Genomic DNA, 25,598 nt, shown 5'->3' with positions numbered 1-25,598 from the left:
TCTCCTTTCATGGATGTGGTGGGTGCTGTTACCATAGGGTAGTCTATTATAAACCTCCATTCAACAAGACTTGATTCAGCTGCATCACAATTTATCTCATCCATTAATTACTCTTTTTTTTCTTGTTTCTTTTGAGCATTTATCAACGAGTATCGTTATTCTTCACATTAATTTTACACCAACTAACTTCATCTACTTATGTGAATTTGATATCAATCACTTAAAAAAAACAAAAAATAGGATTAGTGTAAAATTGTTAGCATTATTTTTAATCAATTGTTTAATAAGTGGCACTCGTTTATTCTGAATAAATGATATTAATTTCAGCTTGCATTAGTTAAAAGGCAAGTGAGTAGCATGGAAATAAATAGGGAAGTAAGTGATACTCATCATAGAACAAAGATCAAGTAAAAACGCACCAAGGAGAGAAAAAGTTGTTCGTGTGGCTTATTATTAAACGTGTCGAAATCTTACAGTATCTCTAGTGGCTTTTATCATGGTACAAAGCACCAGAGAATAGTTTCTCTTGAAATAAATCAAAAAAAAAAAGAAAAAAAGGTCCATTTTGCATTGGAAAAAGACATAATTGGGCTGTGGGGTGGGGGGTAAAATTAGATTTTTCCAGGGCGGTGACAAAACGTCAAGAGACAGAGGAATTTGTCGTGTAGCAGGGAAGATGGGGGGTTTGGAATTGAGAAGAAAGTTAAGGACCTAAGGCTAAAACCGACATTTTAAGGCAATCGATAGCCTCAGAGCCACCTCTCACAATCACTCCCCCATGAAAAAAAATCAAGAATAAAGAATGGGAAAACGAGGGGTTGTAGGGTAGGTATAGGATAGGACAGCTTTGTGTATTGGTTGTATTTGTGTTTGTAAAAAGAGTAAAAAACACACCCACCCAAACACACCTTACTTTCTTTCTTTCTTTCTCTCTCTCTCTCTCTCTCTCTCTCTTCATGTCCATTGACGCATATTCACAGATGGGAGGTGAATCGTGGTGTTTAATGGTACAAACTTGCTTTTTGGTGGAGTGAGAAAGAACCTGATGCCCTCTTGATGTGTGAGTGGGTGGTGCTGTTTCTCTCTCTCTCTCTCTCTTCTCTTGTTGTTTTATTAGTATTAGTCTTCTAAGACTTCATTTCTCTCCCATTTTCCGTCCAAACCATATCCACAAAACAGCTTCAAAAGCACGAGGTTTGTATGCATATCATCTGCTCTGGATTTCTTTCATTTTGTGGTTTTTTTTTTCTTCTTGTTTTAAGCTCCTAAATTGGTTTTCATGCCCTTTGCTTTTAGATTTGTTTTCTGGGTTGTCCTTGGGCCTCTTTTTCCAGCTTCAATACCAAAGCTTCTTGTGATTTCATGATCTCTGTGTCCATGATTCCCGGCTAGTTTCAGTTCTTTTCGGACTCTCACTAGCTATTCACTTTTGATTTCCCTAGCCTAAAAGAAGAAAAGAGAACGAATCTGGTCTCTCGGTCTTGGTTTTACACTGGATTTCGTTATATTAATATAGGGTCAGTCTAACTGTTCATTTTACACGCTTGGACGACCAAAGATTTCTTTCAACCTTCAAAATCCCTTGTTGCTTGATAAATTTCTTTCTTTTCTGCTTCTAATTTTGAGCTTTCGTCTCCTCCGCTCGCTAGCTGTGTCTTTTCTTCTTGTGGGTTAAACTCTTTAATCGCTCGTGTCGTATCATCATGTATATATATGATCTTTTCCTTTTAACAGATTTATATGGTATTAGATTGTGGAGTCTAAAAGCCTCAATTTTGAGCTCCTTCTTTCTGGGTCTTTTCCACATAAAATAACACTCGCTGACTTTGGAGGTGAAGTGTCATCTTTGCTAGCTTTATGGTTTCTATTCTGTTCTTTGCTTGATCATTCGGATTTCCCCAGATTTTAATGATTCAACGTAGTTGCTTCTGATTTACTCACCCCCATCACATAAAATAACGTTCTAGAAACTCCCCCAGTCGGCCTTGTTCTTCTGGGTCTTTCCACAAACTTGTAATCTCATGCTCTTTCTCTATTATCTCTCTTCTCTTGCAGGCTGATGGATGAAGATTCCAGTGGGGCTGTTTGATTTTACACTTACAGCTTCGTGTTGACGGCTTTGTGGTGGGGTTTGGAGTGTAAGGAGAGAGAGAGTAAAGAGAGTTAAAAAAAAAAGAGCGGAAGGCCAATTGTTGTTATATATGCTGAAGTCTAAGTTAAAGATAAGGCCCAGTGGTAGAGATAGTAATAGAGCTTGTGACTGTTGGAAAAACAGCACAAGAAGTGAGAAGCTTTTCTTCAGATGTTATCCATTGAAAACTCTCCACCAGATCCCTCGTGCTCTTGCGATATTCCCCAGCTCAAAACTGGCAGTCATGAGAGGGCTTCTCATAAGCTTGCCTTGCCAGAGGTAGATCTGTCCAACCCAACCCAATTTGGTAACACCCCACTTCCCGACTTCTCTATAAGGTAAATAATCTCTTCTCTCTTTCATTTTTCTTTCTTTTGTTTTTTTAATTTTTTCCCTCTCTTTGGTGCCGCTGATCTCAAAAGTTTTTCCGTCTTAGACAAGAGCTTGTTGATGAGTCAGATCCAGAGTTTCAACTTGCTTCTGGCTCTGTCCAACATGGGGGGCCTAACTCAAAATACCCGCTTTGTCGGTATTTTGATCTTTGGTGGGGATTTTACTTTGCTTTGGCTGATGAACTTGGTCATGGCTTTTAATTCTCTACCAGACTTTTACGCTTCTTCTTGGGTCATCCCTAAACTGTATCCTATTCACCTGTCTAATTAAATTTAGTTATTTATTGTTTGGTTCCTTTTCTCGATTGATGTTGCTGGTGATTTCATGTCTTTTTTGCCTATGATAATCTTCCCAGAGCTGGGCTTGGGATAAATATTTGTTGCTACTCCACTTGCAATCTGTACTTTTCTTTTTCTTTTTTTTCTGGGCACTTGCAAATCTTGCTGCACACTTAGATCATCGAATCTCGTTTGGCACTTGGATATTTCTTGGCCGCTTCTCCACTGTTCATATGGTCCATGATTCTTTTTCTTGAGTTATAACATACAATATAAGCAAGGATCTAAAAGTCCTCACCACTTTCATCTGCCTTTTGTTTTGTTCAAAGATAGTTAGTCCGAGTTCTATATATATGAAACATAAACCTCGTATTTTGAGCTTATGAGATTTGGAGTAATTAACAAAAACATCGGTTTGTACTGCAGAGATTATGTTTTCACTGCCCGGAGCAAGGATATCAAGACGAATTGGCCGTTTTCTTTGAAAAATCTGCAACTTTGCTTGAAACATGGCGTGAAGGATGTGTTGCCACCCTTTCAGTCTCTTGATAAACTGAGGAGCCAACCCTTTGAGAGATGTACGGCTGAAAGTAGTACACTTGAGAACAAGAACTTGAGCAATTCTGATGGAGAGCCTTCGAGGCCTAATGATCATGCAGAACTAGACTTTTCTGAAAATGCCCAATTGAACCAGAAGCCAGAAGAAGCTTGCATAGGGACAATTTCATGTAGGTCTCAAGGGGAAAATGATTTCCCATCCACAACGACAAGTGTTTCTCAATCTGATATAGAGTCACTTCCCACTAACAAGCGCTCACCCTTAGTCGACACTGATACTTTGCCTGAAGTTGAAGCTGCAGGTGTTGCTCCGGCCCACAAGACTGAGAGCACTAGTCGACCGAGTAAAAAGTGCAGATTGGTTGTGAAATTTGGTGCCAACTCTGACCGTTGCTCGACTGAAGATATCGCTTCAAATTGTACTTCCCTATCAGAATTGACAATGGCTTCAAAGACATGCCCTGTTTGCAAAACTTTCTCATCGTCTTCGAACACCACCTTGAATGCTCACATTGATCAGTGCCTTTCTGTGGAGTCAGCTCCCAAGTGGATGACTGATTCTAAACTAAGCAGGCATAGAATTAAGCCAAGGAAGACAAAATTAATGGTGGATATCTACACTACAGCAGCAAGGTGCACGTTAGAAGAGCTTGATAGAAGAAATGGTACGAACTGGGCCTCAATTTCAAACTTGCCTACTCGGGATAGTGACAACTCTGAGATGCCCGATGAAGGGATAAAGCAAAGAATGTCCCCGGTTCATACTGCCGAGACTGGTGATGTTGGTGCAGTCTATATTGATGCCAATGGGACCAAACTTCGGATTTTATCCAAGTTTAATGATCAAGCACCATCCGTGACTCAAGTGGGCGAGGATCTTGGCACAAGGAAACCTTTGAAAGGAGGTAAAGGAAGCAAATTCCTTCCAACCAAAAAGAAAAAGCGCCGTGCACACAAGCATCATAAGTATCTTAAAATTGCTCCTCAAAGCAAAAATTTTGTGTCTCACAAGGCGCATTCTTTTCAGGTACACCTCTCTTGCTTTCTGTATTTATTTTGTTCTTCCCCTTTCTACTGATTTTCTTTGGAATATCTTCGCTGACTGCTTTTATTCACTTTAGAGACTAAAAAGAAATCTCTATACACAGTGTTTTGCCTCAGAATGCATGTAAATTACAAAGTTGAGCATATATCTCACCAGCTGAATTAAAGTGATGTTTTGATGCCATAAAAAGCTTACACATGCTATATTTCACAGTGAAAACTATGTTAAATTTTTCTTAATAGGCTTGAATTGGATCAATATGCTTGGTGCTTCGTTCTTTTTTGTGGGTAATCTTCATATTGATCTCAAGTATGAACTAAATGATAGAGCAATAAAATTACTTTAAACTTTTTTCTATTCTTAAGCCATTCATTTTTAGTATGTAATTCTGGTAATCCATTTTCCACTGTTATTTCAAGTTCTAAACACCTATTATATTGTTGGGGTCCTTAGCATTCAGCTGTATCTGGTTTTTAATTTGTTGTTAAACAGATTTATGGGGGTCAAGGAGTTCATCGTGGAGTAGAAGAAAGGTGCGAGAAGAACGAACATCAACTAAAGAAGCAAGTTAAACCAAGTGATTCTGGAAATCTAAGACATTGGGTGTGCTCCAAAAGAACTGGAGTTGCAAAAAAAGTTAATAGAAAAGATGATCATCAACCTCAAATTGAAAGTGATCAATTTTGTTTTGGTGATTCTCCTGTGGAGAGAAGTCAGGTTTCAAAAGTTACAAATGTGTCTCAGAACCCAATATCTTCTCCCGAAAACAGTGAGACAATGAAGAATCCATTTTGTGAAGCCCGAGCTAGTGACAAGAGGGAGCGATCTCCTGGGAGAAAAAGAGTGGGAAGTCCCTTGTTTGGAGGCAGGAGCTGTGACAATGCAGAGAGGTCCCTTCCAATGAAGAGAAATGTCAGTCAGTTGAGCCAAGACAGTGATTCTGTTTGTGATGGAAATTGTGTATCTTTGTTGAGCAGTAAGCTGGATGATGTTGCTGCAGGAACAAATCATAATTCTTATATTCTTCCCAGTTCTAGCACAAATCCATCTAGGAGCTGTCATTCCTTAACATCAAAAGCCATGAAATTCTCTTCATCAAGGAAAAATGTGTTGGCTGCCAGAAGTGGATCACCTATGTCTGAGTCCAGAGCGGATGTGATCAAGATGTGTTCAGCCCTTAAGACTTCCCAAGTGCATTTAATGGCAGAAACAGATGGCGAAGCAATGGCCTGGTGTTCTGAAGCTGATCAGCAATATGATTTGATGCACAATCATATTGCAAATCAGTCTGGAAGAGAAGAGATATCTAACAAGGTGTCTCTTGGCAGTAGCACTGTACTTAAAATGAAACAAGGTAGAGGAGCAATAAATACGTCTCAAAGGGTGGAAGCTATGGTTTTGAAGAGTTCACCGCTAGCTCGTCAAAGTTATGGACATGATGAGGGTGAAAACATGGATTCTGCTGGAGTTGGTGATGATTTTCTGGACAAAGTTGGTGGCCCAGAATCTGCTAGAAAAGAGGTTTGGTTCCACAGAGAGGTTGTCATTGAACCAGCTTCCAAAGAAGCTGTTGGGGAGGCTGTTGCAAGCTTGTGTCAATCTGTAGCTCCTGAACTACAACACAAGCTGGGCAATTGTGCTGTGACACGTTTGAACTCTGTACGATCTATTGAAGATTATCAAGGGCCTTCATGTGGAGCTGAAGCACCTGTAGATCCAACTGAGGCAAGTTTTGTCAATGGACAAGAGGTATATTGTGCTGATGAAGTGGGCAATGACTTGATTGGGCAAAGTGCTCATATTGGGGAAGAAATGGATTCTGAAATTGGGCAGGCCAACTTTTTCCCAGAGGTAGATCCAATTCCCATTCCAGGGCCACCGGGATCATTTTTACCAAGTCCTGGGGATATGAGCTCAGAAGATCTCCAAGGGAGCTCATCATTGACCACAAGCCGGGTTCAATCTTCTCAAGATCAGCATGATTTCATTGAAGGGGATTCATCAGATTCTCCTATTTCCACAACGTCAACTATCTCTAATTCCACATTGACCGGATATGATCGGAAGTATTCCGAACCATTATCATCTGCAGGACCTCAATCATTTCAAGACAAGTTGAGGTCAGGCTTCTCTGGTGCTAGTGTTGAGCCTTCAGCAGAAAGTGATGCTGCAGTTCCACGAACAACTAGTACTGTAGTAGAAAGGCTTGATTTTGATGGAGATAATTGTAAACTTAATAAAATCTCTATTGAAAAGGGGCCTCTAAGTTTCAAAAATGATGAGCCATGCTGTTGCCAAAGAAAGGAGAGAACTGCTCAGGGTGTTGCTTTAAATTATCAAGAATCACAACTACTAAGGCGAAGAGCCATAGCTTCAGTGACAATGCCTACCATGGGAAAGCAAATGGGTTGCAATATCAACACGAGGCCTGGCAATTTGGATGCGAGGTCTGAAATATTTTCTCTGAGCAGTTGCTCAAGTTCAAAATCTGAAAAGGCCATTCCCCCCGTCATGAAGTCTCCTGCAGGTTCTGTACCTTTGAAGGGTTCCCCAGATGCTGGAGTGAAGTTTCTGGGGCGTGGTGCTTGTGATTCTGCTGGTCCATCTGCTTCTAATCCAGTTCTCAGGCTGATGGGAAAGAATTTGATGGTGGTCAGCAAAGATGATGATGCACCAATGCCGCTTGGGCATGCCCAACCACATTCCCAAATCAACCCTCAAACTCCAAGGTTCCCAACATTTCCTGAAGTCTCTCCGGTAAATATTCAAAATCAGGTCTACCATTCCTACCATCAAATGGTCCCTCAAATAGGCCAGGATTCACATAATTTGGTGGGGCATTGTTTTGATGGAAGGCTGTCAAACAGTTTTAGAAGCCACACTAATTTGAAGACACCACAAACGCTTGTGCAAGGATCTGCAGGCTTATTTCCCGACCAGCATAAGGATGGTGGTTTCATTGCTTTTGAGGAACCTCATGAGTATAAAGGTCACTATAATGTGCCAACACAACAGAATAAGTCTAAGAACAGACCAGTTGGAGCATCCGCATATAACATGGAGAGACTTTTAACAGCTCCTGAATGCCAGCAGATGAGTGCCCATTCTGCTGCCAATGCCAATAGAGAAATTATCGTCATCGATGACATTCCAGATGGCGAATCCAATTTGACCACTGATGTTGCAAATTACATTGAAGGGTTGAGGGAAAGCCGTGTAGTTGCATCTGGCATTTCGATTCCAGTGGTTCCCAACTATAACTCAAGGCATGCGAATCCTTTCTCTTTTTACCAGTCGCAGGACCCTTCCCGTGGTGAATTACCAGTGGTGCACAACGCCAGCGTTCATGCAACCCCCTCCAGAGGATCAAATGCAAGCTCTGCCAGATGGAGTTGTACTTCAGAAGGTTCTAGTGTGCTGCAGCGGAGCCCTTTTTTTGCTGCATCGCCATCAAGAGGTCATCTAAGGTCTACACTGTATAATTCTCCAAGCTTGATGTAGTTGGCAAGTTTTGTTTGCGATGGGCCATTTTTGCCTGGGGGCAAATACCAGGTTTTGCTTCAAACTTTGTAATGATATGGATGAAATCTTGAGCTGCTCATAGATTACTTGATGGGCATGCAGAAACTTTGGGGGATGAGAAAAATAATGGCGGTTGATCAAAGACGGAACCTGCACAAGTTTAGATGTTGAAATCTGATCAGATTGTGTTGGTATATATTTTAGTGTACTACTGATCGTGTTGGTCCAAAATTAGGCAGCTCTTGAGGCTTCATGCTTTGGCAATCTTAAAGCTACCCAGCGAGTAGAAAATGTATAAGCAATCCATGAATAATAGTTGACAATTAAGGAACCTTGGCTTTGAGTCAACGGAGTTGAGCGTTCCTTCGAGGAAATGTATCATGTCTTTTTATTTCTTTTGTTAAATTTTGTTTCGTTCGAGCTACCTTTTCAGGTGTTTTATTTTGACCTTCTAATTTTATAGCAATACTATTATTGGTATCTTCAAAATCAATCATCAACATCTACATCTGTTTGCTTTGTTGCTGTTAGATTCAATGAGACCATATATAACGCATTGTGCTTCTTTCCCTTTGTATTCGTTCAGATAAAAAGCAGCAAGATTTATGTAGAAATAATATAAACAACTTGTAGCTGTATGTATTATTAGATCTAGTGACGCCCTAAGAAGTTCCTTATGTATCTGTGTTTTAGCTCAACCATATATCATATATACATAGCTGAGCATCGAAGTTACGTCTGGCCTCTCATGTTGGTAAACCTATATATATATATATATATATATATATATATATATATATCAAGTTGATGATCAGTTTCCAGAGTGATCTTAATTAATCGCATGAGCTTGTATTAATTGGTGGGTAAATATCTGTGTTTATGCTGTCTTGTCCACATCACCTTTGCTGTTTCCTAGAATAAATGGATCGATGATGATGATGATGATGATATATATATATATATAATGGCTCTAGTGTTTAGTGATGGTAGGGCATGCACTTTCACAACCCATGGTCGGTGTCATGCATGGTTGCTGGCAGTACCACTACTGATCAGTGACGAGCTAGGATGATTAATGTAGGGACGACAATCATGTCGACACGGAGGTCTATGTATATATATGTGGCTACAACCTAAGATTTATATAATTAATTAATTACATCATGCGCAGTCGATTGAAGCATGTTACTAATCTTCCTTATATATCCTGGTCCCCTGGAGACGAAAGGAGAAAGAAGAGAAGGAGATACAACGTTCAGACTTGAAACAATGCCGATCGAGGAGCGATAAACACATGCAGACACACGTAGCGTCATAATGGAGGACTGCCATACCCCATATATATCTTCTTCTTCTTCTTCTTACTATTTTTTCTTTTGTTTCATATCGTGTACGTGTTTTCTTATCCGTGGTGAGAGACGAGAGATGAGAGACTCCACCATTACGTGTGGGGTCTGCTGCCAAGACAAATGCACCGGGAAGACGGACCCCACAGCAAGCCAAAACTCATTAAAGAGTTTCTGTAGTTTTTACTCAACTACTTTCAGTTTTTTCTGTTCGTATATATATACATACATATGTTTTATTTTTATTTTTATTTTTAATTTTTCAGTGATTTTGGATCTTAAAGAATGCTAAAGAAAGCCTATATATGCTATCTATTAATCTATATATACATATATGTTCAGAACTCAGAAGAAGCATGCATGGAAGTCTAGCCGACCATGAGATATAGCCGTTAAAGAAAGCAGTGGTGTGGTGTGTGAGAGAGAGAAAGACAGAGAGAGAGAGAGAGTGGATGGTCAAAGACTCAAAAGGACGGTAGAGAAGAACAAAAAGAAATACAAAATGGCAGCTGGGTTGGCAATATATATATATGTTTATGGATACTGGCACTCCCTGTTTTGCTGCATGCGCCCTTGCTTAATTAATTGCGTGATTATATATAAAACAACTCTCTTCTTAACCATAATTAATATTAATAAAGCAATTGTTTTTAATTTATTTGAGAAAAGAAAATTGGATGGAACGTGGGGATGTACATTTTGCATGGTGAAAGCTGGACACCTTCCAAACACTTTACAAAGACAAATGCCCTATTTGTGCAAGTGTGGGCCATCTCTTGTCTTTCTCCTCCCCACTTTATTCTTAGCCTTTCAAAAGTTTAAAAGTTTTTTAACTAAAGAAAAAAAGGGCAAGTATTTGTGTCCAGGAATTCTCCCAAAAGAATCTCTCACGAGTTACAAAATCATGATAACATTTGACCAGTCCTTACATTTTCTAAAATATCAAACATCTACTTCCCCCGCCCCATCCATAGTTGTAGTTAACTTTTGTTTTGTTTTGTTTTTGTAACTTGCTGTCCCCGCGTCAAATTAAACTTGCTAGTTGCTCCTTCCAAAACAATCACCATTGAAATCCTGTTCGTACATCAACATTACAACTTTAATTTTCTACAACTGGGCAAAAGTAAAGGAAATGTAGATTGATCAACAGTAGTATGCTGGAAATTGTAACCTGCAATTTGGGGAGGGCACAAGTCCATATGACGGAATTGGGAATTTAATCCTGCCCAGAAAAAAAAAAAAAAAATTCTAAATTTAAAAGAAAAACGTAATAATGAACATGAAAGAATATTAGGTGATGAGATTTTGAGAGTTTATCTGTATTATTTTATTTTATTTATTTATTTTTTAAATGAATGGTTTAACTATTGCTTCCCCTATGATGGAGACTGGAGTAGTAGTTGGCCCACTGTTTAGGTGTTTAGATTTTGAGAGTTTCTTTTCACATGGGTAGGGTAAGGCCCATAAGCATTATCATGACTCATGACTCATGACACTCATCTTCTTGTAGGATGGTTTTAGCAAACCTTATTGTGTCATTTTTGTGCTTCAATGTTGTTTTGTCTGTTGGCTTAGCTCATCTTAATGTAATAAAATGGTTGTGGTAGACGATGATTCTAAACTAAAAGGACAGCCACACCTTAATTCCTTTTCCTCATTTTTTTTTTGTTGGAAACTAACTACATATAACTGATTGGAAGTAACAAAAAAACAGTGGACAGTGGAACCATTAATTGTTTCATATCTTGCTCCTCATCCTGACCAAGTTGGCCAATGTCTCCTGAGCAGCCAAGGTGTGGGAATGGTTATGTCCGAGCATGACTGTTCTGATACTAATACATGTTCTGCAGAGGTCTTCGCCACTGTCAAAATGCCCACCTCTCAAAAGCAACTTTGCTCTGGTCTCAAGCAATGTAGCCTTCAACAATGTCACTTCCTGCCACACATACTCATCCACCCTTTGATCACCTTGCAACTTTTTCTTCCAACACAGCGAGCCATGACACCAATCTTGTATTTGAGAGACAAACGATTTCTCCACTTCTTCGAGTACATTGGTGCACACCTTCAATAGCTCCAATGCGGAGTTGCACCTTGAGAAGGTTGTGAAGGCTTGAATTGCAAGAGGGAGAGCCGTTCTTTTGATGTATAAAGCCATATCAATTGCCTTCAATTGGACAAGCGGGGGTTCGGATTTGAATCCAAACACAAGGAAGGCAGATGCCCATAAGTGGTCCGAGTTCACCAATGGATTACCTGTTTTTCTCACTCCTTGGACAGCTGCCTTGGCAGCTTGTAAGCCTTCTTTTCTTTTTGCAAATACCTGCGTTATGGGATGGAACTGTATCCAACATCCTTGTTGTCTGTTTGCCCTTCGTGCTAGCCCCAATTTCACCAGAATGAGGGCTGAATCTTCTTCACTCTTCCAAGCTTGTGGTGCTAAACAACCAGAGCAGCAACCAAATGTGAGAGCCAGGCATTTGGTCCACTTCTTGAACCGGTTTCCTATGGCAGGCATATTCTTTGCTGCGGCAGCTAGCAAACCCGCCGAAACGGGTGCAGGGGCGTACCAACCACCAACTAGAAGCATCCTTGAGGCAAGAAGGTTCTTTCTAACATTAGTTTGCTGTAAGATTGCGAAGCAAAATTGTAGGACCTTCATGAGGAAAGGATTGTTCTTACAATACTGTTCTTCAGCGCTGCTCATATGAGAAGAGGGAGAGCCTTCATTGAGTGGCACCTGGTTTATAGCTTCAAAGAGAGCAGAAGGACCAATTGCAAGCTCAGACATTAGTGATCCAATCAACCACAAACCAAAGCTCAACCTTCCCAGCTTCTCATCAAATTTCCCAAGGAATTCTAACTCATCAGCTGGATAGTCTTTCTTCCTTCTTCCTCTTACCAAGGCCATTGCATCAGACAAGGGCAGTGTTGGAAGCTGCATTATATCAAAATTCATCACCTTGGATAGCCTGGTTGTAATAATCACATGGGACCCTCCAGTGTTCCTTGGGATCAAATCATGCAAATCCTTCCCTTCCCACCATTCTTTCTCAGTCTCAAGATTATCAATAATCAATAGATAAGGCATGTCCCTGAATAGCTCCCTTTTGACTCTCTTGAAAGCTTCGAATTCTTGTTCCTCAAAGCTCCGAATGCGCCCCCTTTCCTTTTCAACATAAGCACTTACATCCAGTCCCAAATGGAGAGAGAGATTCAATATGTTTTGCCTCAAGTATCGAGCCTCCCCACCAACCCACAAAACCATCTTATACCTCTGTGAATACCGGTGAGCAAATTCCAGTGCAAGCTCCGTTTTGCCAATGCCAGGAACCCCATTTATGCAAATCACGCCGCTTCCCAAGCTCTTGGATTTCTTGTACTTGGGCCTCTTGAAAGAATTCCTACCTAAAACCGGTTCGACCCAAGCCTCTAAAGTTGGTTCTTTGCTCTTACCCATCTCTAAACTGATGTATCTCCCTCCTCCTCCTCCTCCTCCTCTACTCATCATCACCTCATCGCTTTCCTCATCAGCCAGGCCCTCCGATTGCCCACTGGCTTCTCCTTTGATCCCCTGCTCCTGAAAATCCCCACACCCAAATAAGAGACTTTCAATCTCAGAAATCTCCTTCTCCCTTCCAACAAAAAATCTGTTTCTTGGGAAGGGTGGCTCCTCAAATCCTTCTACTCCTACAAGTACATCTTTCTCGGCGACACTCTTGCGGCCAAGCTTTGTTCGTAAAATGCCAGCAGCTTTAGATACACAGCTTCTCCAGTTACCCTCATTAGCTTCCAGCTTGAATTCATTGGACTTGATAAGTCCATCTATTGCCTCTTTACATTCTTTATCAATCGAATTGCAGTTGAGAAGGCCCGTCATCTGGGCAGGCCCAGTGTCGAAGAAGAGTGGGATCAGGTTCTTCTTCTGAGCAAAGAACCTAATCTCCTCCAAGCTGAGATGATTAACAAAGGTTGAATTAGTCACAACCACAACCCCATATGCGACGGAGCAGATAACTCGGTCGGCAATCTCGTGGCTCTGAGTATTAGAGTACTTTGCTCTGTCCGCAACAAAGCAAGCAATACCCTGAAGCTCAAGCTCCGACTTAAACCACTTGGAGAATCGAACCAAGTTGGGGTTTTGGCCGTGGAAGCCGATGTAAACATCACAGCTTCTGGGCTTGGAATTGGAAGCAGGGGAGACGGGTCCTTTGGCGAAGGATATTCGAGGGACTGGAAATGAGAAGGAGATGCGCGGAGGAACTGCGTCACAAGTCACAAATTTGAGCTTAGCGTCAGCTGGGTCGTCGGAAAACTCATATTGGTCGGATGGGGGAGTGTAGGAACTGCTTGGAATGTCATCGGACTGCGAGCCCCTGAATGAAACCGGCGGTGATGGAAGGACAAGGGGAGTTGGGGGAGTTGGGTTTTCTTGGGTTTTTGGGGTCATGGCCCTTGGAGATATGTAAGGCGACTGCAGGGCTGAAACAAATGCGGATGAAGGTGGTGATACAAGGGAGGGAGAGTTGTATGTGGATGATTCCGTTGAGTTCTTTATGTTTGGAGATGACAAATCTGAATTAGAGCCAGATGGAGGCAAAGTCTCTTTACCTGCTTTGTTGTAACAAGTTGCTATCTTGATGGTGAGGCCACTGGATATCATGCTTTGTTGAGATTCTGATGCCGCTTCTTCCATTGCCGTGAATGAGTCGTTGAAGCTGCAGCGTGTGATTCTGGTGGGCGAGGAATGTGGATGATGGATCTGATCACTATATGTAAACTTGGAAGTTTTGAACTTTCTCTTTTTAAAATGTTGTTTCTCTGCTACACATTACTACTGCTTTCTTCTCTCTTCTTGTACTTGAATGCTGGCATAGACTAAAGCATTTACTCTCTCCGTTATGTGCATCACTTACTGGTTTTTTTCTGGCTGAGAGGAGCGAGAAAGACCTGACCTGGCCACTCTGGATTCTTATGCGTCAAATTATGCTGATAGATGCAATTATGAGCGTTTCTGACGAATGACTCTGCCAGAAGATGAATGCAACAGTAAAAACTCATACGACAGAAATCTGCATGTGATGGAGTACACTACTCCCTATTCCTACCGTGGGCCTCGCTTTGGTCAGAACCAGAACCCGTTTTTTCCTTGTGCAGCAGAGGTAGATTTGACCAAGAGTGGTGCTAGATATGTTTAAATTCATAATCTTCTTCTATTCACATCTAACTATCGTTTTGCCCTGAGACAATGGAGGTCGTATATCAGCATTAGACATCAAATACGGAAACAAGATAACTTATTTCTTTGATCGATAATAATTGTGAAATGAATACGAGTGTCAGATTAAACAAAAAAAAACACTGAAGCTATAGAAGTGTCATTGAAATTACCTTTCTTTGTTTCATTTTAGGCTAAAGAGGGAGGCCTCCTCCTCTGCTGCAACTCCTGAGAACCCATCTCTCTTTTTCTCTCTCTCTCTCTCTCTCAATAACAAGCTGTTCTGAGGATGGGAATCTTGTGTATGGGCTGGATCTGTGGGATTCTGAACATTTAATATTGAGGAAGTGATTAAAAAGAAGCTGCAAGGGGTTAATGGTATAGTACTTCAATGGTATTAATTTAATAATGTGTCATGGGTGGTGCAATATCTTTTTGTTTTATGTGTTGTGCAATATTAATCTCTCAATTCTACATCTAAACATGGGGTTGTGCAATAACATGTGGGTTCTCACTTGATTGACACAGAAGCCAAAGATTGGTCAGAAAGGGCTCAGAGAAAAGGGCATTGGGAGAGGAACCATAACTGGATGCTTGTTGGTAGTGGGTTGTAGCAGTAAAGGCCTTCAAATTGCAGTAGGGATTAAAAATTGAAATCTATTATATATTGTGCAGGTCAGGTTTTTCCTGTGTCTGTGTAGTCATCTGACACAGTTTACAACTATTTGCACTGGAAATTGCACCAAAGACCAGTCCAACTGAAGACTCAACAATCGCTATTGACCTTATAATAATCATATCAGTGATTCAGTACCAAGGCCTCCCTCTCTCTCTCTCTCTCTCTCTCTCTGTTTCAGCAAGTAAATTGGCCGAGGGGGGGTTCTTATGGTTAAGTTTTTTGAGATATTAAGAAAAGTGAGACAAAGATTAGGGACATATTCAAGTGAAGGTGATTTGAGTTTGTGACACCCACACATGCTTTTGTTTACCCAGCACCCTAAACCTCTTGTCCACGGTCTCCCTGTGTCAATCTAGACCTCAAAATCTACCCAAATACTTGTAAATTGTAAGGCACCACCTCTATGTTTCCTAAAAACTTCCAAGACAACTGCTTAGGTAATCTTTTGTCTCATCATTTACGTGTAAGTCTTTATACTTTTCTTTAAGAACATGCATCAATGTAAAAAAATGTATATGGCGCCAATTTGGCAAGCCAGTCAAAGCTGCCTTGTGGCTATAAAAACTTAAGAGACTACTAAAAATTTTCTCCCTCCTCTTGTAAATTTTATTTTTTTTAAGTATATAAATAGGATAAATGTTTGTTTTCGTTCTTCTTTTGTCTATCTCCCTTTAAAAGATGTACAAATTTACTATTAAATCTGTGAAAAAAAGATAGAAACAAAAAATATACAAAAGAATAACATCAATCATATATGATATCTTTATTAATATATATTCTCTATGTTTCAATCTGTGCTACATTTCAATTGATTTTTAACCTAATCTTCAACCGGCAAAAGTTGCTTCAATCAAAACCCAAATGTGTCGGTTCTCTCAATATATATTTTTCTCCTACAGCCTTCTGCTATCATCATATTAATGCTTTAAGAGAGAAAATGCGCAGACAGATAGAAAGAAAGAAGACGAAGGTTCTAAGCATTGATTTATTAAAGATTATATTCTAAGCATCTAAGTATATGTGCATATATAGATTATGTAAATGTGGGATTTCCATTTTCATGTAACATCATTGGCAGGGAAAAAGTCCCAAAGGCCACTATGCAAATGCACCACTAGCCACTTTTTTGCACCGGCATTTTGTTAAAAACACACACACACACATATATATATATATGTGTGTGTGTGTGAGAGAGAGAGAGAGAGATTAAAGGGAGACGAGTTTGCCTCTTTAATTGCCATATAATGACAGTAGAAAAAAGCCAGAACAAGTCTAAAGTTAGAGTTTTGGGGTTATAATTTCAGTTAAAAGTGGATATGCTCTTCATGTTGTTGGCCCAGATCCGAATTTTCTGGTTTAGGGACAACTTAAATACTACATTAGAAATATAAAATCTTATGATTAATTATGTATACAGAATTTGTCCTCATTACAGAAAAATAATAATAATAAAAAACAAAAGTATGAAGCTAGAGAAGGGTTGTTCTCTTTGATTTTTCTGATTTGCTCACTAGTGAGAATTCCACAAGATTGATTTGGCATTCACCAACAAATAAATAATTTACCAAATGGAATAAGATTTTCCCTGTTTCAAGTGAATTGATTTTGTTATATTGTATTTAATGGTGTGCATAGTACCACTTCACTTCAAAAATTTAAAAGAAAAACTTTAGTTACCCCTAAACTACCGAACTGTTTTTTTTGAAGTGCCGAACATTTTTTAATGTCTCCCTAAACTTTAAAACTTTGCAATATATGTACATGCATTAGGAAAATAACAACACTCTATTGAGATATGGATGGGTAGTCCAAGATGTAATAGAGAAATGTACCAAAATTAAGCCAATTTATATCACTTAGACACAAATTAAGATTGTCGGTAATTTATTCCAAATAAGAAATTATAAAAGACTTAAATCATAATTGGAATTGATTTTTTATTCCTTGACGTGAGGAATAATTAGGGTAAATGAGCATATATTCATTGATCAATCTATGAGGCAAAATATTTGGAATAAGTTAGAAGACACATTTCTATAGTTTTACCTTATAACTTTATATTGTAAAGTTTTAAAGTTTAAGGGGACATTGAAAATTGCTTAATAGTTCAAGAGAATAAATAAAATTTCTCCAATTTTTAAACGATGTGGTAGCAACATATCCATTCTTAGATTTATAAAATTAATCTAGATCATGAAATAGTTCCACTTCATTTCACTTAAAATAATAAAGCTAGAATGATCACGATTCCTGGTGAACAAGTAGCTATCCCGTCATTAAACATTAACACGATTCTCATAATAAATAGGATGATTAATTAGGAACGTTAATAGTTAATACGATGTGGAAAGTGGAAACTAGAGTATTAGGAAACATTCAGACTGAATAGGAAGAAGTCATCAGTTGAGGGATCCTAGTGTCCAATATATAGTGATGTGATTAATTGCAAATATCTAATATATATTAATTAGCTTGTGCAGCCAACCACTCTGATAGGATGGGACCCCTAAGCACTCCATCTTCACTAAAGAAGAAAATGTAACAATAATAATATTTTTATTTTTACCCATCCTCCTCCACGCACAACATGTGTCCATCACACATATCACAATCCACGATCGATCACTCGAGCTTTTATATTTAGCTCACCCACCTGGAAAGCTAAGCATTTTCACATCTACAAAACACATCTATCTGCTTATTAAGTGCCACTAATACATTAATTAAAGAAAGTCTCTCAAATATCCCTCTTTCAAGTCTTTTTCTTTTTTTCTTTCTCGCTTTCTAGTAGAAACTGTCTTATTATACTGCAATAATATATAGGGTAGTTAATGTGAGAGCCTATCCAATCCATACTTCTTTTCTTTGTCCAAACAAATTAATTTGACTTGATATTTACAATGTTTTTCCTCTTGTTGCCGTCTCTGTCTTCCCTAATTGTCATTGCATAAGAAGTTCCTCTCTGGTCTCATCTTATGTAGCCCCTTTCTTAGCTTCGAGCTTAAGAAACATTGGACCAGGTCAATTTTTGACCAATTCTAATTATTTGATTGTATTTTATGTAAGCATTGTTGATGAAGAACCTACCCCTCAATAAAAATAGTAACTTGTTGGTTCGGGTCAATTAACCGACTTTTCAAAGCTTCTACCGCCTACCAAACTGACCCACATCGGTAATGATTTTCCTCAACTGGTTGTCAATGGGGTTAGGGCTGACAAAACGGGTAATCAGGTAGACCCGATTAGGACCCGCGACTCGATTACCCGAAATACGAACACGACCCGTTTAGCTAAACGGGTTAACGGGTCTGACATGATTATAACACGGAAAATATCGGGGTAACCCGACACGACTCGCTTAACCCGTTTAGCATAACCGGGTCATATTGGGTAGACCCGACCCGACCCGACTCGTGCGCTAAACAGGTAACACGACCCGACCCGACCTGGCCTGTTTTTTTTTTTAAAAAATAAATAAAAAAACCCTTAATCAAAATTGGGAAAAATAATTTAATTAAAGAATCTCTTCCTAACCATCCAAGAAGAATAAAAAGTTTTAAAATATAATGTTTTAATATATAAATAATGATTTCAAAGATAATGTTTTAATATATAGACCCACATAGAAAAAGTAATGAAAAAACAAGGAATAGGCCAGTGAAGTCGTGAAGTGAAGAGTAAAATGAAGCCGTGAGTGAGTCGGTAAATGTTAGGGTTAACTTAGTTAGAACTTAGACATAGGCTTTTTTTTTAAAAAAAAAGAAAAAGAAAAAAGGGTTTGGCGGGTCACCCGAGACCCGCAAGACCCGATTGACCTACCAGACCCGATTGACCCGCTAGACCCGACTGACCCGCCAGATCCATTTATTAAATGTGTCTGGCGGGTCGACCCGTGGACCCGACAGGTCGACCCGCCAGATACGAATTTAATCGTGTCTTAATACCCGATTAAGACCCGAACCCGATAAGCTCAAACCCAATATATGTTAACTTCGTGTCGAGTTCGCGAGTCGTGTCAAAATTGCCAGCCCTAAGTGGGTTGCAACAACGGCTAGGAAGCATGTTAAAAGGCCAAGGCCCAAGGACAAACATAAAGGGGCCTCTTAGGATAATTTTAAATTAGAAAAAAAAAGAAAAAAAGAAAACGCATGGAAGAATAATTGAGATTGTAATTTCATTGGCGAGGACCTTGGGATACATGTGGTCCGTGTTCCAGATCAGATGCCAGCACTGCCCACTACGTGGGAAGTTAGCGTGGGCTACCACCTCCATGTGGCTCCTCTTCTCTCTCCCACGTTCATATTTTCTTTATTATTTAATTTTATTATTAAAATTGCATAAATATTGCTGTTCTCAATTATTTTATGGCTATAAAATTGCAAATCCAACCCAAGTTTAGGGTTTCCAAGTCCGTCCTTCCATTTATCCCTCGTCTTCTACAAAGCTTCATTTATTGGGGACACTAATGATATAACGGTACGCGCGATTGACTCTCTCTCTCTCTCATTTCAATTATCCATTTCTTTGATTTCAATTTACAATTCCAGTTCCAGGGGATCATTATTATAAATTTGTTGCACTTTGAATATATTTGGGTCGTTTTTCACCATTAATTATTCTTAAATCAATAAATTCACGAATACCCAATTAATATTTTACTGGAGTTTTGATCATATTTCACCTTAAAATTGCCCAAAACAGTGGTTGATCTTCCTGGGATCTTGCTAGATTTTGGCCATGAACTGGAATGATAGTTGTTTTTCTTGATCTTGATCTGACCCAATTTTGGTGGATTGGTGGGGCTGTCAGAGACGCCGGTTTTTGGTTATGGATTTGGAGAGTGAATATTCCGTTCTTGAATCCGAGGAAGATAATGAAGTAACCCAAGAAAGATTGGCCCGTGATGATGACAATGAGATAAAGAATAATGGGTCTTGTCTCAATGAGATTGATAAGTTGGATTCTCCTGAAAATTCCAATGCCAATGCGTTACGGGTAGAAACGAACGGAGAGGATTTTGAAGGTGAAGAGCCGGTGGATTCGCCTCCGCTTAATGGCAATTCTCCCGGTGGGGGTTCACCCCCGATGACAAAAGGATATGGATTGAAGAAGTGGAGGAGAATTAGGAGAGAGTTTGTTAAGGATGTGAGTGCAAGTATAGATACTAGTAAAATTCTGAAGCGGGGCCTGTCTGGCTCCACGAATCCAACTAAAGCTCAGCATCATTTTCCCCTTGAAATCAAGCAAAATAGTGAGAGTTCGGTAGGATCTGCAAATGTGTTAACTGTGGGAGTAGCTGACAGGTTTGTAATCCATGGTTCTAGTTCAGATTCTAGGTTTGCAGTTGGGTCTGCTTTTGCTGCAGGTACAGATTCTGAGAACAGCGAAGACCGGAGTAGCAAATCTTCCACAGCAGCTAGTGCTCCAAAGGTGAGGTATGATCAGCCTGCAGTGTTGGGGTATGTACGAGAGAAGAGCAGGATTAAGAATAGTGGCGGGAAGAGTTTGGGTAATTCAGCTCAAAAGGGTCCGCAGGGAAAGGGACGGACTGAAGGCAGTAAGAAGCATAGAGGAGAAAGGGTCAAAATCGAGAAGGAGAACTCTCATTCCAGCATGGAATCTGACTCAAGAAGCTCCAATTTTGTCTTTATGCAGGGTGATTTTACTGCGACTAGCAACGGAAAGCAAACCGAAAGGTTAATGAATTATGACAGGGAGAATAGTGATGAAGCTCTTGCGAGTGAACAGTTTAGTGAAGAAGTTCAAACTGGTTACAACAAAGAGAATGTGGGAGAGGTTGAAGATCTTTCACAAGATGATTTAGCTGCAGACTTGTCTTGGGAAGTTAAGGAAGAGAAAAGTGAGAACCGTCGGCCTTCAACAGATCGGGATCCACTGGTTGCGTCTATCTTTAGCCTCCAGTCTGTGCAAGAAGCGCTGAAAAAAGGTCTGATTTGCCCTGATTTTGACAACTTTGATAAACAGTGTTATGATGCTCTATATATCCTGCTAATGTAAATCATACGCAGTTTCCTATGAGTTGATATTTTGTTGGTTAGGTATATCCTAATTTTGATGAACCCAGCTGAAATAGTCTAAGATTTGTTGTATAAAAAAGTTTCTTTTCTACTCATTTCCTTTGGTTATCAATTGAAGGGAGATATGAGAATGATGACAGTATAAATAAATGTTTTCATTTCATAACAGATAATGCCAGGGTTTTTACTCTGTGATCATGTTTGCATCTCTGACTAAATCTGCAAAAAAGTTTGTCCTTTTTCTCTTGCTTAATTTGTCAAAAGAACAAAATCTGGGCAATCAATTTGGTTTTGAGTTCATAGGTTTGGTGAATTCAATTGAACATATGCTCAAATTCTGTGAGAGGCATGAGAAAAGGGATTTAGTTGTTTGTGGCTTAAATTGGAGATAGGATCAGTATCAACCAATGGTGATCAGTTGGGCGTAGACACAAATTTCTTTGGATTCCATATTATTGAGTTGTTAGGAGTAGAGAGTTAACTTGGATGGGTGGTAGACTCTATGGTTAAACCATGATGAGTATAGTTTTATAATGCAATTTCTAGTTGCTATTTGGCTTCCGCTAGAGAACTTAAATCTAGTTCCTCCTGTAAACTATAGAAGAGGATATATGATTTTCGAATGACATAAGATGGTGGCTTGCCATTTGTTATAGGGGCTCCTCAGGTGTTGGATTTTGGTTTTATTGAGAAGGTGGGAATGATTTTAGAAGATTTTTAATTTGTGTTAAACTCAGGTTACTACGAACTTGTTTTATATCTAATCTGGGAGTCTGGCTGTTTTTTGGTGTATGTTTGCCAAATGGTAAAAGGTATCAGATTCAGGTGATGATAATTGGTTGGATTGTAGGATTTAGGCTGACAGGGGGGGCAGAAGGGAAGAGGAAAGTCCCGGGCCCCTCTTCATTCTCTTTGGGGTTCGCATTTCTTTTTCTGTTAAGCCCAAATCCTAGGCCCCCCGATATGTGCATGACATGTTGTGAACCGTAGTCATAGTTATTTGAGTATATAGATTCCATGACCTTGGAATGAAAACACTTTTGTGCTTCATTATTCGTCTAAAACTATTATGCCTTTTATCGGCAAAGTGGTTGTTATGTCATTGCAAATTAATATGGGTCTTTTATTATGATTTTAAGTTAATGGAGTTCATGTTGTACTATTGTAGAAGTTCAAAAACTAAGGGAGATTGGAAAGGAGCCTACATCATCGCACGACAGTTCAACCAACGGTAATAGTACACCAGCATATTTCACTACTACTGACCCAGAGAACTTCGTACCAAGCTCATCTGAGGAGCTGGGGTCCGAAAAGACTAGACAAACTGCTTTGACTTCCTTGGAAACCCAATTATTAAACGTGACAAAGAATGTAAAATTTTTGGAAAGTAAATTGGAGGAGACAGGGGCTATGGTTGAGGTGAAGGACTTGAGGATTACGGAACTTGAAGCCATTATACACAGTTGCAAGTCACCAAAGGAAGAGTCGGGTAGCACTTTAGGGTTACAGGAGGAAAAATGTAGAGAGATGGAGACTGAGCTTGAGGGTCTCTTCAAGCAAAAGATTGAAGCTGAGGTTGAGTTTCTGGCAATAAGAAGGACGATAGAGAACATGAAGGTTGCTGCAGGTGATCAATTGACACTGTTGGAAGAGCGAAATGCTCTGGTTCTGAACAAACTTGGAGCAGCAGAAAGCAAGGCCGCGATGCTTAAAAAAAAATCAGAGGAAGAAAAGTATAGTGGAGATATGATAGGGACCGAAGAGGTTGTGAAGATGCAGAGGAGGGTGTGTAAGATTACATGGTGTTTTTTCATACAATTTATATTTCTTGTTATGGTGTTTTGGCTTTTTGTCTTGCAGTTATCACCCCGTTCTGGGGTGGTTGTGCCCACATGAGTCTGAGAAGAGGAGGTCCTTTTTTGTGTAATCTTGAAATATGTAGGTAAATATTTTGAATGTTGAATTTCATTTCTATTATGCAGAAGTTTTTCCATCTTCCTTGTTAGGGTTGGATAGGAGCGGTTGTAAATTATTCTTTTTATGTCAAATTGTGCACATTTGTAACTCTTGCGTTATATTACTTTGTTTTTTTTATTTTTTTATTTTTTTATTTCTACCTTTATTGAAAGAAGAGCATCACAAAAGCACAACCTTCATACGAATTCAAAACTGTGGTCAGTGGTCTCCAAGAGGTAGTTCAATCAGTTGGGACCACGCCTAATGAAGCGGAGGTCATTAGTTTGATTCTCTCTTCCCCTCTTATGTGGACATGTCAAAAACTATGGTTAGTCACTTGGGCAACTATGTGGGTTGAGAGCTTTTTGGTTTCTTCTTCTCGTCAATAATTGATTGCATCAATGCCGATTGTAATGACAATGGTGGGTTTGATAATGGACATTTTGGCCAGCCAATGGTATTCTTGCTTGCCAAACATGACTTAGGCATCAGAGTGGAGTGGCGAATTTAAGATATGTGGCGAGATTAACCAATTGTGAATTAAGATAGAAGTAGTTGCAATTACTAAGGCTTTCTACACTGGAAGCCAATTGAGACCTTTGAAAGGTTAATTGGCCATTTAAGCAACCAACTATTTATTATATATATTACGTTGCTCCGATCAAGGGAAGAAGTGGATGCGGCATCTTATCTTATTTTTGGCCAATGCCAACAAGTAGAAAAAGGTCATCAATATTATCTGTTCAATATAATGGTTAGTCTGCTACCTAAGATTTTCATACTGCAAAAGCGAGTGGGCTCTCCATGTTGTTGCATCACCAACTGACGATGCCTAGCTAACATGGCAGTTAGGATCTACAACTTCTCATTACCTTTTCGATTAGTGGCAAGTTACTATCTCGGTGGAGATCAGAGAAACAAAATATGGAGCGGAACCTTGTTGTCAATTTAAATAGGAAAAAAGAAAAGAAAGAAAAATCATATATATATATAACACGCCCCCAAGGAGAAGTCCAAAAGACTGTTTAAAGATTGCGATCAATTATACATATGAAATCATTGTTCATATATTTGACATTAGTCTAGACAAAAAACGTCACACGCATGACTACTATGAGCACTTAAATTATTTTTGCGTGATTAATTTGCCTTTATTTTGTGTGAAAAACCATTATAGTGATTAAAAAAAATTGAAATATCTGTTGTTCACTTAGGGGGTGGTTGTGTAACCACTCTTTAAGAGGAGTCGTGCTATCCGACATCTTAGAGGCAGCCCAGTGTCGTCCAACGCTAACGTGGCTGCCTCTATAATAATAATAATAAAAAAAAAAAAAAAAAAAAAAGGGAAATGAAAATTGTTTTTTATTTATTATTATATATATATAAAAAAACACGTATATGAGAAGAAAGATTTTTGTCCTTTTTTTTTTTTTTCGTCATTAGTGGTTTATGTTTATGTTTTTGCATTCAGTATGTTTGATGGAATTACCATGAGAAAGAGCAAGTTTTTTGGGTTGTATTTTGAGATATTTGAGTGATATTAGCTAAATTTTCATGAGCTAATATTTGGGTTCTAATGTCTCAAAACTCGTTTTTGGATTCAAAATTAAAATTTAGTGGTGAAATGTTAACCCTTTAAGGATGGTATCACTCTAAAAGGATTCAGTCATCCTAAATTTAGTGTTAATGCCTCAAAACACTATCTCGGTTTTATATACTTTTACTCATATCAATTTCTGATCAGTGATTCATGGAGGCTAGTGAATTTGATATATAATTTGATCAATTTATGATCAGTAATTCTTAGTTTTAAATTTGACAAATGCTTCCCCCTTCTAATCTCTTTCCTCTTCAATTAAAAATAAAAAATAAAAATTAGCATACCCTTGGCTGCCTCTCCTTGGCAGCAGAAAATCCCTACTCCTTTAAGAGATGAGAGAAAGTGGGGCCATATGGTCACCTCATTCAGACATTTCTTTGCTTACCCTATTTATGGGCAGTTTTGTAATTTAAATCCCTCGATCAATTTGGGTTACTTTTGGTAGAGGAAACCACTTATGTGCATGTGATTGGCACAAGTGACATTAATTTTTCATTCCAAACTATCGGCAAAATCTGATACAAGGGTAACTCGAAACATTTTAGTAGTTCATAGGTCCAAGTTACATTCATTGGTAATTTGGAGGTGTACGTGCAAATCGAATGGTGGTTTAGAGGGACAAAATTGAAATTTATTCTAAACAATAATAGCATGATAATGCAGTTTACTTGACTCTCAATGCTATATAAATAAAAGACTTGTAGACCCATTTTAATTAGATAAGTTTCCTCTCCAAGAAGTTTAAGTTAATAAAAAAAAATGATTGATTTAATCATTTAATTAATATTCTATAATACAAATAATTAAGACCAAGAGGACGTGTTAAGGACAAAA

At 39.0% G+C, this 25,598-nt stretch overlaps 3 protein-coding genes across 5 annotated transcripts; 2 read left to right on the top strand and 1 right to left on the bottom strand.

Moving 5' to 3' along the window:
- Positions 1 to 922: 922 nt before the first annotated feature.
- On the top strand, positions 923 to 8,420 carry LOC132173639 (uncharacterized). Of its 2 annotated transcripts, none has more exons than XM_059585188.1 (4): positions 923 to 1,060; positions 2,056 to 2,469; positions 3,229 to 4,387; positions 4,898 to 8,420. In XM_059585188.1, the coding sequence occupies exons 2-4, from the start codon at positions 2,303 to 2,305 to the stop codon at positions 7,904 to 7,906; spliced, it is 4,335 nt and encodes a 1,444-aa protein (XP_059441171.1). In that variant the 5' UTR covers positions 923 to 1,060; positions 2,056 to 2,302; the 3' UTR covers positions 7,907 to 8,420. The 2 variants fall into 2 exon arrangements, with proteins under 2 accessions (XP_059441171.1, XP_059441170.1); XM_059585187.1 differs by lacking the exon at positions 923 to 1,060 and adding an exon at positions 1,068 to 1,194.
- A 2,491-nt stretch (positions 8,421 to 10,911) lies between these two features.
- On the bottom strand, positions 10,912 to 14,511 carry LOC132175762 (uncharacterized). Its single transcript, XM_059587808.1, has one exon. It carries the CDS (start codon positions 13,967 to 13,969, stop codon positions 11,012 to 11,014), a length of 2,958 nt encoding a protein of 985 aa, XP_059443791.1. The 5' UTR covers positions 13,970 to 14,511; the 3' UTR covers positions 10,912 to 11,011.
- A 5,024-nt stretch (positions 14,512 to 19,535) lies between these two features.
- LOC132175325 (WPP domain-interacting protein 2) lies at positions 19,536 to 23,302 on the top strand. Of its 2 annotated transcripts, none has more exons than XM_059587224.1 (3): positions 19,536 to 19,646; positions 19,872 to 21,117; positions 22,377 to 23,302. In XM_059587224.1, the coding sequence occupies exons 2-3, from the start codon at positions 19,998 to 20,000 to the stop codon at positions 23,102 to 23,104; spliced, it is 1,848 nt and encodes a 615-aa protein (XP_059443207.1). In that variant the 5' UTR covers positions 19,536 to 19,646; positions 19,872 to 19,997; the 3' UTR covers positions 23,105 to 23,302. The 2 variants fall into 2 exon arrangements, with proteins under 2 accessions (XP_059443207.1, XP_059443208.1); XM_059587225.1 differs by having other exon boundaries at positions 19,537 to 19,646; positions 19,980 to 21,117.
- Positions 23,303 to 25,598: the final 2,296 nt, after the last annotated feature.

Source organism: Corylus avellana, chromosome ca3, assembly GCF_901000735.1.
Source record: "Corylus avellana chromosome ca3, CavTom2PMs-1.0".
Classification (NCBI taxonomy): domain Eukaryota; kingdom Viridiplantae; phylum Streptophyta; class Magnoliopsida; order Fagales; family Betulaceae; genus Corylus; species Corylus avellana.
Note: the sequence above shows the minus strand (reverse complement) of the source record. Positions and strands in the feature narration are given on the sequence as shown.